A 12,367-nucleotide genomic window follows, 5' to 3' on the forward strand; every position below is an offset into this window, starting at 1 on the left:
TTAGGATCACTAGAAGGCTGAAGCAGAGGGGTTATAGAGGTAGTTTGAAGATCCAGAAACTGATATTCTTCATGAGGGTGATTCTCCCCCTGAATATTAGTTCTGATGTAGAAAGGCTGATTTTCGAAGAAGGTAATGTCCATAGTGTTATAAAATTTTCTGGTGGCTGGAGAATAGCATTTGTAACCCCTTTGATGAGATGAATAGCCAAGAAAGACACACTTAATGGATTTTGGATCAAGTTTGCTGCATTGTGACTGAGTGTTATGAATAAAGGCAGTGCACCCAAATACTTTCAAGGTAATGGATGAAAGTAATTTGGTGTGAGGATAGGTTTTAAGAAGAGTTTGAGATGGGGTTTTGAAGTTCAACACACAGGAAGGCATCCGGTTTATAAGGTAGGTAGCAGTGAGGACTGCTTCACCCCAAAGATGTTTAGGAGTGTTGGATGCCAACATAAGAGATTTGGTGACTTCCAAAAGGTGTCTATTTTTTCTTTCTGCAACTCCATTTTGTTGTGGAGTGTCAACACATGAAGTTTGGTGAACAATACCATGTTTGGATAGGTAGGCATTAAGATTGGAATGGAAATACTCTCGCCCATTATCAGTTTTGAACACTTGAATCTTGGTTTGAAACTGATTCATGATCATGCTGTGAAAGTGTTCAAAAATATTTCCAAGTTTTGATTTCTCTTTCATTAGGAACACCCAAGTGAGTCTAGTGTGGTCATCGATGAATGTGACAAACCACTTAGCACCGGTGACATTGTGGACCCGAGATGGCCCCCAAATATCACTATGTATCATAGAAAAAGGATGAGAGGATTTGTACGAACGAGTAGGATATGTAGCACAAGTATGCTTAGAAAGTTGACAAATCTCACATTGATAAAGAACAGCCTTCTTATTGAATAATGAGGGAAATAATTTCTTGAGATACATGAAATTTGGATGTCCTAATCGATAATGCCATAACATGGCTAGACTAAGGGTATTTAAGCTAGAGTTTAGAGCACTACATGGTTTTGGACCTGATTGTGATAGTTGAACATCTTCATCTCGAAGTAGAGTCCTGAACACATCTTAGCACTGCCAATCCTCTTCTCCAAGTCCAATTCCTGAAATTCACACAAGTTGGAAGAGAATTTAGTGATGCAGTTCTTTTCTTTTGTCAGCTTACTCACTGAAAGTAAGTTACAATTGAGATTAGGGACATAAAGAACTGATTCAAGGTTGATGCTTCCTGAAATCATAACAGATCCTATGCCTTTTACTTGGGATAGAGTTCCATCTGCTATGCGAACAGTATACTTACTATCAGGACACGAAGTATACTTGTTAAATAAAGATATATCTCCTATCATATGATCTGTTGCACCTAAGTCAACTATCCAGGCCTTTGGGTTTTCTTGTTGGACACTTAGGGCATGAAGGAAGTTACCTTTTGAGGCTAGCGTACCAGATCTAGTAGTATTATTTTGAAGAGTCTGTTGTAGGATCTTTTGAAGGGCTTCCAGTTGTTCTTTACTGAAGGGATTGACCTCAGCGTTTGTTTGGGATTCAGCAGTATTTCCACGTCCTTCTTTCTCTCGGGCTGGTTTCTAGTTTGCTGGTTTGCCGTGAAGCTTCCAGCATATATCCTTAGTATGCCCAACTTTCTTGCAGTGTTCGCACACTGGTCTATTCTTCTGCTGTTTGTCTCAGTTAAAGGAATTTCCTTGGGCTATCATGGCAAAGTTTTCAGCTGGGAGAAAAGGGTGATGTGATCCCAGCATTAGTTTCTTCCGGCTTTCCTCCCTACGAACTTCTGAGAAGACTTCCCTGACACTAGGAAGAGGCTTAATACTTAGTATTCTTCCCCTTACATCATCCAAATCTTTGTTGAGTCCGAGGAGGAATTGGTAGACTCGATCTTTTTCAACAATCTTCTTGTATTGTTGAGAATCTTCTGAGCACTTCCATGATTTTTCTTCAAGAATATCCAGTTGCTGCCATTGGCGAGTTAAAGCATTGAAATAGTCTGTTACAGACATATCTCGTTGTCTTAATTCATGAAGTATACTCTTTATTCCGAACACTTCTGATGTATTATCAGCATTGGAGTAAGTCTCCTTAACCGCATCCCATATCTCCTTTGCGGTTCTATAATACAAGAAGTTCTCTCCTGTTGCATTCGTCATGGAGTTGATTAACCATGACATGACCATGCTGTTTTCTACCTTCCAAATCTTGTAGGTAGGATCGGTTTCTTGAGGTTGCATTGCAGTTCCGGTGAGGTAATCTTCCTTGCCTCTTCCACAAACGAACAGCATAACTGATTGTGACCATTGGATGAAGTTCTGGCCATTCAATTTGTGTCCAGTAATCTGAAGAATAGGACCTTCAGGAATGCTGGGCATTGGAACGGCCATTCCTCCGGATCCAAACGAAACTTCAGATGCTGAAATCTCGCCTGTGTTAGCCATGACGGCTTACAAGAAACAAGCCCGCAATGGATCAGATTTACTGCTCTAATACCATGAAGAAACTGGAACTTCTCGCTCCTTCTTTTTCATACTCAAATCCGAGAGAATAGATTACAATATATACATGAACTTTGGCTAAGATATCCTAAAAAATCTCCTAAACTTTAGCTTCTACATATTAGGATGAGGACTCCTAATTTTTAGGATTAGATTACTTCATAAGATAAACATAATACATGAATAGATAAATAAGATATCTCTAAAGGTGATAAACTCTTCTTGCGCATCAGATGATAAGCCTCAGCATCCCTTTCTTCATTCACGGCACTAGCAGATAGGAGGCACAAAGGATATTGATGCACAGCTGGAATTCTACATAAATAAATACATATATTTAATTTATAATTTTCCTCATTTATTTTGTAATCATTCCATCTCCTAGGTGGTTTCATTGCCACTTTGGTTCTAATAGCAGCCACCTTGAGTGGCTTTAATTTTCCTTCCCACATGCAGTAGCAGCGTGCTGCTCCACTGCTTCTCAGAATTTATTTTTTTTTACAAACCATGAGGCCTACCTTAGTCAGCGAACTGAGGCTTATTCCTCTATCTACTAATTTAAACTTTTAGATGAGATGGGAGTTAACAATTTAACGCATTCATTTCCATTTTTCAGAACATTCTAATTATATCTTGAAATGTCAATTTAAACAGAACTGTGCATTCAGTTGCTCATCTCTGTAAACAAAACTTTCGAAACATTTTCCAAAAGTTTCAGAATAGTTTAAATATGTTTCAAAAAAACACTAGTTTAAACCAAAATGTGCATCTTAGTTTCTCATCTCTGTAAACAAAAACTTTTGAAACATTCAACAAAATTTCAGAAACATTTGTTTTTGGAAAATTCAAAGGTTTGAAAGCATTATTAAAAATATTCTAAACCTTTTTAAATTCTGAGAACAATGGTTATATGCTTGATTTCTGCAGATATTGTTCAACCTTCCATTCTTGATGACTAACGTCTATAATCTCAAATGGAAACTCCAAGGCTTATAAAAAGAGGATCTATCTCTCCAATTTCGCACAGAATTTAAGAATTCCCACAAGCTTTCAAAGATTCCAATATTCATTGTTCATTCTCTTGTCATTATTATTGCTGTCTTCTGTATTCAATCTAACCAGCAAAGCACTACATGATTGAGCATTTTTTAATTACAGATCTGACCTATTGAGAGGTCATTTGTTCTAGATTGATACACTTGTTTGAAGTTTATCAAAATCACTTTTTTTCTTGTAAAGGTTTTGCAGAGAGATTAGAAAACTACAAGGTTTTGGGATGAATCTTTGGAAACCACTAGTTGTAAAGATTTTCAGAGGTAAGCCTGAAATATCTGTTATTTTGATAGTGGAAATGTCTAGAGGTACCTATAGAAGTGGGCGTAGGCTTGGCAATAGCCAACTACTATAAATCTCCTGTTTGTTGTATTTTTCATTTCAAGTTTACTTAATTTCTGGGCAACTTTCAATTTATATATTGAAACTTAAACTTTTAAAAACGCCCAATTCACCCCCTTCCCTTCATTGCCATCTAACTATAACACATTCATGTTCTTTTGGATAACATTTTTAGTCTGGGAATAAATTTGCAGAAAATTATGGATAAGAAAATGGAGAAAATAAATTCAGCAGTACAGTACAGTAAAAAGTCCAGAAACCAATGTGAGGTATCTACCAATACGTTCCCTTGTTAAAGCATGAAAACTATCACTACAGAAGAAATAGCAGCTGAAATAGGACAGAGGTTTACCAAGCAAAAAAAAGAAAAAAGAAAAAATAGGACAGAGGTCTAATATTTACAGTTCCAAGATGATACATAGTGTCAGCATAGTCCACATGTCCATGTCCCAAAACACCCCTCTTTATCTAAGTGATAATCCAACAGTAAGACATGATGTCAGTATGGAGACTAAACAATCAAAATGTAATATAAAAAAATGAAAGGAGTGAAAAAATACTTGCATCATACCTTTAGAGCACGCTGCCCAAGAAATCATGACAAGGAGAAAATGAATCAAAAATACCAGTAGTTAGTAGAGAAAAGCATGTGGTAAAACATTAAAAGGAAGGAAGGGGAAGGGGGAGGGGGGGGGGGGGGGGGGGGGGCACGAAGAGTTGGATTATCATATAACAGATACAAATATGCATATGCACGCATATCATGTTATTACAGATCACCATCCAACAAAGGTAATATTGTATTACTTAAGAGTGAATGGAAAGCAAAAAAGACCAAAAGGAGAAAAGGATCATCTAAGTTTGTATTTTTTCCTTAACTCTGCCTATTTTGCCAATATTTTAAAAAACACACAGGATGCCACCAAAGTAAAATTATTTACAGGGATACCACCTTCCCCACCACCCAAATGGGACACTGGAGGAGGGAGCCAGCATACCATGTTAGGAAATATATAACTGCCTGTGGCAGAGGAAGCTTTAGTATAGAGCTGCCACTATCACAGGCAGTTATATGTTTGAACTAGAGCCACCTGTGGCACATGCAACTCCATCCCAACACTTAAAGATTTCTTTGTCCACAAGTTGAAGATAACTGGTCTAGCAAATGAGATCTGCCAGAAAATCACTACTGCCACAAGCCGCTATATGTCTATGCAAATGACATGGTTTTGGGCCACACACCCATACAACCTTAAAATCCCTCTTCGGCATCCATTCTTCTACAACCCGATTCACTGTGCCACAACTGAGACCCCGTATTCTCTCAAAATCTTCACCTATTTTCATTGTTTTCAAGTTGAATCATTATCAACATCACATTTCACAAGGTAGCTACCTAAACTCAAACTTGGCAGTCTATTTCTTATAAACATGTGTACAGAAACATTGGTCTATTTTGCATTAACATGTGGATATAAGCATTAGTCTATTATGCAAAATACACTACCAAATTCAAGTTTAGGGGATTTGGTTTGGTCATATGCAGTACTGGCTCAAGAAAAGAAAACCGTGGGGCTATCATCTTCAGGGCAGTTTAGTTGAATGGTTAAGTTATGGCTAGGGAATAGGTCAGGAATTGGGATGCATTCATGTTCCTGTGTTGCATGCAGACTTATTGAGCTCTTTAGCTCATGCTTGCATCCTCAACATAACTTATTAAGTTATGGCTAGGGAATAGGTCAGGAATTGGGATACATTCATGTTCCTGTGTTGCATGCAGACTTATTGAGCTATTTAGCTCATGCTTGCATCCTCAACATTTTTCAGACAGCCGTGGAAAGAATGAGAACATCGAGACATAGCATGATGTCCATTTTGTCGCACTTTTTATGTTTTTGGAGATTTGCTATATTTGGGTTGTATGGATATTTATTTCTTTTGGTTGTGTAAGGGCTAAATGGAGCCCATGATAAACATATCATTTCATTTTTGTTTTTTCAGCATGAGATGAATGTTCAATGTTTTGTATAGTTTTGGGATGTAGATGAGTATTTGAGGGATTAGTGTGTTTGACATGGATTTAAGCTTATGGTTAAACCCATTCAAGCCTATGGTTAACGATGCTTTGAAATGGATTTCAAAATGGATTAGTGTGTTTTATTTTCATGAAAATTAGGAGGGATGTTCAGAAGGTTGTAAAGGTTCAAGTGGCAATGCATTTCATTTTGTCAAGAAAACACACAGTTTTTGCATGTACGGAAGGATAATTTCGAAACATGGGAGTGCAGGTTTCAAAACATGCAGTTTAAGAAGGCATTCTGCCCTGCAAGTCTCAAACTGGACAGAATGATGGTTGCAAGGTTTCAATACCCAGTCTCGCAGGTTTCAGAACCTAGCTCAAGAACAGGGGAAAAATAGTTTTTATTCATGAGCCAAAACAAAGCAGTTGAATTTAATCAAGTAGCCCAAGGACCAAGGTGAGATTAAGAAAAGCAACCTGCATGAAAGGTTTAATAAGATGAAATGACACCTAAAGTCACATTTAAGAGGGTTTGACCAGTCTTGTCCCAGATCCACACAGATAACCCGGATGACAAAGGGAAACCACGGGATTCTCCAAGTCAATAATTTCCACTGTGTAATTGAGTTGGTTATAAAAAAACTCCCATATTAATCATTATTTAATGATTATTGGAATGGTGTCTTAAAGATAGCATTGGCTTAATCCAAAATAAAGACTAGCTTCATCAACAATTTCATTAGTGGGGCCAACATGGACTGTCCTGTTTATCTCCTTCTCCATTCATACATGTTAAAAGGGTTTAGGTGGAATGTGGATACACGTTAGAAGGGGGGTCCACATAAGCCTTCCCATCAATACACTGTTCAATCTTCACCAAACTCATCTCAACTAAAATTAGATGGTCCAATTTGCTAAAAAAAAGCCAATAAATTCAATGTAGTTAATATTATACAGTGTTTTCATTTAACTAGAGGTATTTAAAGATGCACCTTGCTTTGTCACAATTCACAGAGGACAAGATATCTTCAGTTTCATCCATAGTTACTGAAAACACACAATGAGTGGGGAAATGCCTTTCACGGAAGTCAATATTTTGGACAACTACGAAACTTAGATTTTTTGAGGAAACATTCGGTATGAACTTGAGGGTGTTGCAACAATGTTTTGCATGCATTTTGAAACCAAAAAGAAAATATGGAAGAAAAAAAAAAAACAAGGCAAACTCATATAGAACTCGGAGAAAAATATTTGAGAGCTTAATCTACCTAATTTTACATTGTTTTGCTTAAAATTTCACTTAAATACCTATCATTATTTATTAAACTAATTTATTAGAGAATGATTGTAAGCTTTTCATGAGATTTTCCCTAAAATTTCCATTTACCATTGCGCAATTGTCTTATATGATTCCTATTATATTGCACGTTGGATTCTGAAACATTTTCTTATTTCACATTTCCACTGTATTTATTGCTCACCTCCTGCTTCTGTTTCCCATATTAGCTAGGATGTGCTTATTAATATGGTAGTTATGGCTTAATCCTCTAAAAAAAAGCACTAGTTTTATTATCCATCCAAAGATCTTTAGCTTTACTGTCAAATTCTCCTGTTATTTATCTAAAGAAACCAAAAAATCTCTTTTTTCTGCCCATGTGAAGAAAAGCATGAGATGGGATTTGATTAATGCGACTCAAAGCATCACTATAAAAGTGAATTCTTCTTCCAACACTAAACAGGTGCCCTCAGTTCACAAGATTCCCCACTCTGCAAGAGTTGAGGAGAGTTGTTTTTGTATACAGCCTTCCCCTTCCTTTTTTGCAAAGAGCCTATTTCCACAACTCAGACTAGTGACCTTTCAGTCATAAAGCAGCAACTTTACTGCTGCTAGCAAGGCCTGCCCTCTTCTCCTTCCAACACTACTACGATTTATTCCATTCAAATCATTGAGACCTGAACATGGAACATGAGACCATCAAAACACTGTAGAAGAAAAACCAAGGAGATGGTACACTATCTAAAATCTTGCATCATGATAAAGTAATTTGACTAGAGAATTTAGGGTTTAACTCTCAAATTTGTGACCGCTCAAATCAATCTCCATTCTGCTAGTCTGAGTTGTTGATGCAGATGTGCAAAAAATAAACAGAAGGAAATCAAAGAAACGGTACAACTTAAAATATGAATATTCCACCTACCTCATAACACATTCGAGCTTCTTGTAATTTCCGTTGTACAAGATACAATTGACCTAGGTTGTGAAGGGCAGCCGCCACCCTGTATTATGTCATTTCACATGACACAATTGATTAAAATAAATAAACGTGATCCAATAGCCCAGGTGACTATTTACATTAAATTCATCAAAACTAAGTAGACATTTTCCAAACAGATAAGGGACGAAGATATATATATATATATATAAGCTGGCTAGAAAGAGAGAAGAAAAAGAGGTTTGAGCCAACTGAAACAAGATATTTCTTGACCCTATTCAATGAATGTGAAGAAACAAATATTAAGATATGTGAGAAGACGACTAAGATATGTTGACTAGTTAAGCACCAATGTGCAAAAATATCAATGCAAATATGATGAAAATGCTATGGTAAATGTGCGGCCAATACAAAAAATAGAACTAAAAATCATACTGTTGACATTAAGATTGAGGTGGCACTTATTAATGAAGAGATGTCCCAAGACGGATTTAAGTTAATTTAAATATGTGAGAAGAAAACCAATAGTTATAAAAAGCACCTATAAGGAGATAGGCTGAAATTGAAGAAATTTGCAGTACCACAAAAAACAAACAAACAAAAACAGAACTTAGTGAAATACTCGTAGATGCATAATTTAAGGTACTGATATTACAAAAGATATGATAATGGATAAAGATAATAGATGAGTTAGAATCCATGTTGCCAACTCCACTTGATGAAAATTTTTAAGGCTTGGTGATGTTATAGTATAATGATAACACTACCATAAAACAACATAAAAATCATATTTGTTATTTACACATTCAATATACAAGTACAAATCTTTTCAATAATCATCCTTGTTATTTGTTAATAAATACTAAATTACTAATCAATGTAGCTGACTTCATCTAGTGGGATTAAGGTTCATGATTATTGTTGTTGTTTAAGAATTTCTTTTTTGAAGTTTTAATCCATTTTTAAATATGATGGAGAATTTTTTATATAGAACGAAAACATCAAGCCTCAATCCCACTAAGTATGGTCAGGTACATAAGGTAGCCATATTCCATGTCTTAACTTCCTTTTACATATTTAATAATAAAGATTAAAATTTAAAAGGTTGATTATATATAAAAATCAAATATGTGAACACATAAAAGATAATGGTATAGAACACCTTTTCTGACTTAAAAAGGCCAAACTTTTATTGACGTGCTATAAATCTTATTTAAAATTTGAAATTTAAAAAGGAAAGGTAGAATCTAAAAATATCATTAATACACTGACATAGAGGGTACAAGCAAGTATAGATCAATACACAAACCAATGTAGAACATGCTAATTTTGTATTGCTTTTTATCCAGTACAATATGGTATTAACAACTTGATTAGCTCCAGGTCATGGGTGATGAACTCTAGCACTATTAGATGACATCAGTGACTTCAGGTGTCTGAGGCTGCATGGTTCACAGCGACCAAACTAGTGCTGGCATTGGTTCAAAGGGCCATAGTGATATCACCACAACAAATCAAAGACTGTACAGAATCACAATGATGATCCTTCCTATGAAGAGATTGAAAATACTTAAGCATTGGTACAAAGAAGTGACAAGTCATCCCAAATGACCAAGCGATTTTGGCAGGAGTGAAGAGAAAGATGTTTCTTTGCAAGATAACTTCTGCAAATATCTAGTAAAATGGGAAAATTATCCATATGTCGATGTCCTTCCATTTTATGAATACAATCCATTTATCTGGTCTTCAGATAGCTTGAGTAATAGAATTGTCTTTTCATAGAAAGGTCTAGTTATCCATGGAGAATGATGGAGATAAAAATCCAAATTTTATTAAAACTGTTAAGGAATTCTGTTTTCCATTGAGATTAGAAGTTCGAATTTAGTTATTGCCTATTATATTCTTCTATTCCAATTAGGAATATTTTTGTTTATATATAAATAAGGCAAGATTAAAAAGGAATATTCAGATTTTTTGTGATTATTCAATATTGAATACTACGATTTCTTCATGTTGGGTTTCTAGGAACAAAACGCAGCGGAAATTTTAAAATTTTTCAATCAACCAAACTCTTTGGCCGATCATGAAACCCAAAAAGAATGGATCTAGTTTGCAAATATATAATCTTTTCAAGAATAAAGAACAAAACGAAAAACCAACCTTTTGGTTATCTGACGTGAGAAAAGTTGAATCCTTGTGTCGCGAGGTGTTACCCACCCTCTATAAGTGATCCACGCCAAAGAAAAGCTTTAATGGATGTCTACGAGCACGCCTCTTCGATCTTCTTGCACCAATAATGCAAGATCCAACCCAATTTTTCATAAAAACTGGGTATTTTTCTCTAACTTTTCTCAAAAAGTTATTTTTCTCTTAAGAGGCAAAGGCCACATGAGGCCTTATATAGGGGAGGGACGAAGGCAAAACCCTAGTCAAACTAGGGTTAAAATAAAGTCCCAGCATGTTCTGGACTTGCTGGGGCCGGCAATGGGCAGGCCGCATGCTGGGCCGCCTGCGCCCAGCCACTTGCTAGGTCGGCGCAGGCAAGCCCTAGTCCATTCAAACACGACCCGTTGCCATTTTTTCCCCATTTCTCGTTTTAGCTCCACTTTTGACATTCCGTGGACTTTTCCGCGAGTGCTAGCTCGTCTCAAGAACCCACGAATTCATTCGGGCCCAAAACACTTTTCGGTCCCACTGAATTTGCCATAAAACTTTTCTTTGTTTGTGTGTGACCTTACAGGTTCACTATGAAGATGGCAAAGGGCAATTTAAAGAATCCTACTCCTAATCAAACTCCTTGATTATGATTCATAATTTATGTCATCACATGATAAAAATTATCATCTTGCCCTTACACCAAGATTGACATCTAGCAACGTATCATGGCCCCCATATCATAATGAAATGCAAACGGCACTTCAAATGAACCTTTCTGCGACGAGTTCCAATGATATTCAATCCCTCTATCATAATGCCCCGGTATGGTATAGAAGTATAGTGAAATGTCAAACCTCTAATAACCAATACTGTGTGTACAAATGTTGAGTCCACAACTCCTATAATTGAATTAATAACTCTTATTAATTCTCAACTATGCGCATTGGCCAACAACTTCTTGAGTTGTGACTTCATCATTCACATAGGACATATACCTTTTAAGATTCTTACTAAGGTCAATAGATTCCATTTTGTGTACTCACCTACCTTCATATAATTCGAATCATACCCAATAACCACCCTATTAGAGACCCATCTTACTAAACTCCGTATAGTGGCATCAAAGCATGACACTCATCATACAAGATAACCATGGGACCTCAGGAAAAGAGATTACTAGCACCTGTCGCCATAGAGAACTCCCAATTGACATTTAGTAGGAATTACCACTTGGGTGTTCTCAGGTTAGGTTATTCAGTGAAGTCATTCACCAATATGCACCTACACACTTATATTAGTGTCACTACACAAGTAATCAATGAAATCAACTACCCTCTTTACGAGCATGCATAGTATATACCGGTCTTGACGGTACTATAGAGGCCCCACTCTATAGTCCTACAACTAGGAACAATTTAAGAATGAAGCATAAGTCATTCGGTCTCATTAGTATAATCTCATCATAATCCGATTAACATCGTTATACTCTTTGGGCTTCATCTAAATAAGAAAACATAAAGATGAACGCATTGCCAAGTATCAAAAACAAAAATACTTTTATTAATCAAAATATGTTCAAGATTAATAAGAGATGCAGCCAACTCACAACTCTTATGATTGGCTCTCAGGTTACAATTCTATCACTTCACACTCTCAGTTGTTCTTACCTATTTCACTTTTTTATCGTATTTCTAATCTATTCCCCAAATCTCCTCTCTATCCCTGGATCTACATTTAGTAAATTGTTTGAAGGTAATTGTAACCATTGCCCCTAATGGTTAAGCTGCAATAAATGCACCTTATTTTCAATTATAAAACACTATTATTGGTTGATGAAATGTTGCAAAACACAATGCATTTATCATCAACCAATAGCAGTGTTTTGTAGTTGAAAACAAGGTACAATAAATGCACCATGTCTAAAATAAAGTGCATTACCCTTATTTGAAATATCACTGTTTTCATTCTTGGCAAAATCAAACTAACTGAAACAAGGCTTTTAGCAAGCCAATTGCATTAAACAATTAAAGCAAAATATCTGTACCTAGAAACAGAGAG

General features: G+C 36.1%; 1 protein-coding gene across 12 annotated transcripts in view; it reads right to left on the minus strand.

Annotated features, from left to right (window-relative positions):
• The window catches only part of LOC127799249 (uncharacterized), an 83,641-nt gene that overhangs the window by 57,200 nt on the left and 14,074 nt on the right, over window positions 1–12,367 (minus strand). For 10 of the 12 annotated variants that reach the window (XM_052333107.1, XM_052333105.1, XM_052333103.1 and 7 more), the window contains exons 6-8: window positions 8,138–8,216; window positions 4,491–4,502; window positions 4,322–4,387 (exon numbers count right to left, since the gene is read on the minus strand). In XM_052333107.1, the coding sequence (XP_052189067.1) occupies window positions 4,322–4,387; window positions 4,491–4,502; window positions 8,138–8,216 (157 nt within the window). The remainder of the gene's footprint in view (window positions 1–4,321; window positions 4,388–4,490; window positions 4,503–8,137; window positions 8,217–12,367) is intronic. The other 2 variants (XM_052333106.1, XM_052333108.1) reach the window with 1 other exon arrangement.

This window comes from Diospyros lotus, chromosome 4, assembly GCF_014633365.1.
Source record: "Diospyros lotus cultivar Yz01 chromosome 4, ASM1463336v1, whole genome shotgun sequence".
In the NCBI taxonomy this organism is placed as follows: Eukaryota; Viridiplantae; Streptophyta; class Magnoliopsida; order Ericales; family Ebenaceae; genus Diospyros; species Diospyros lotus.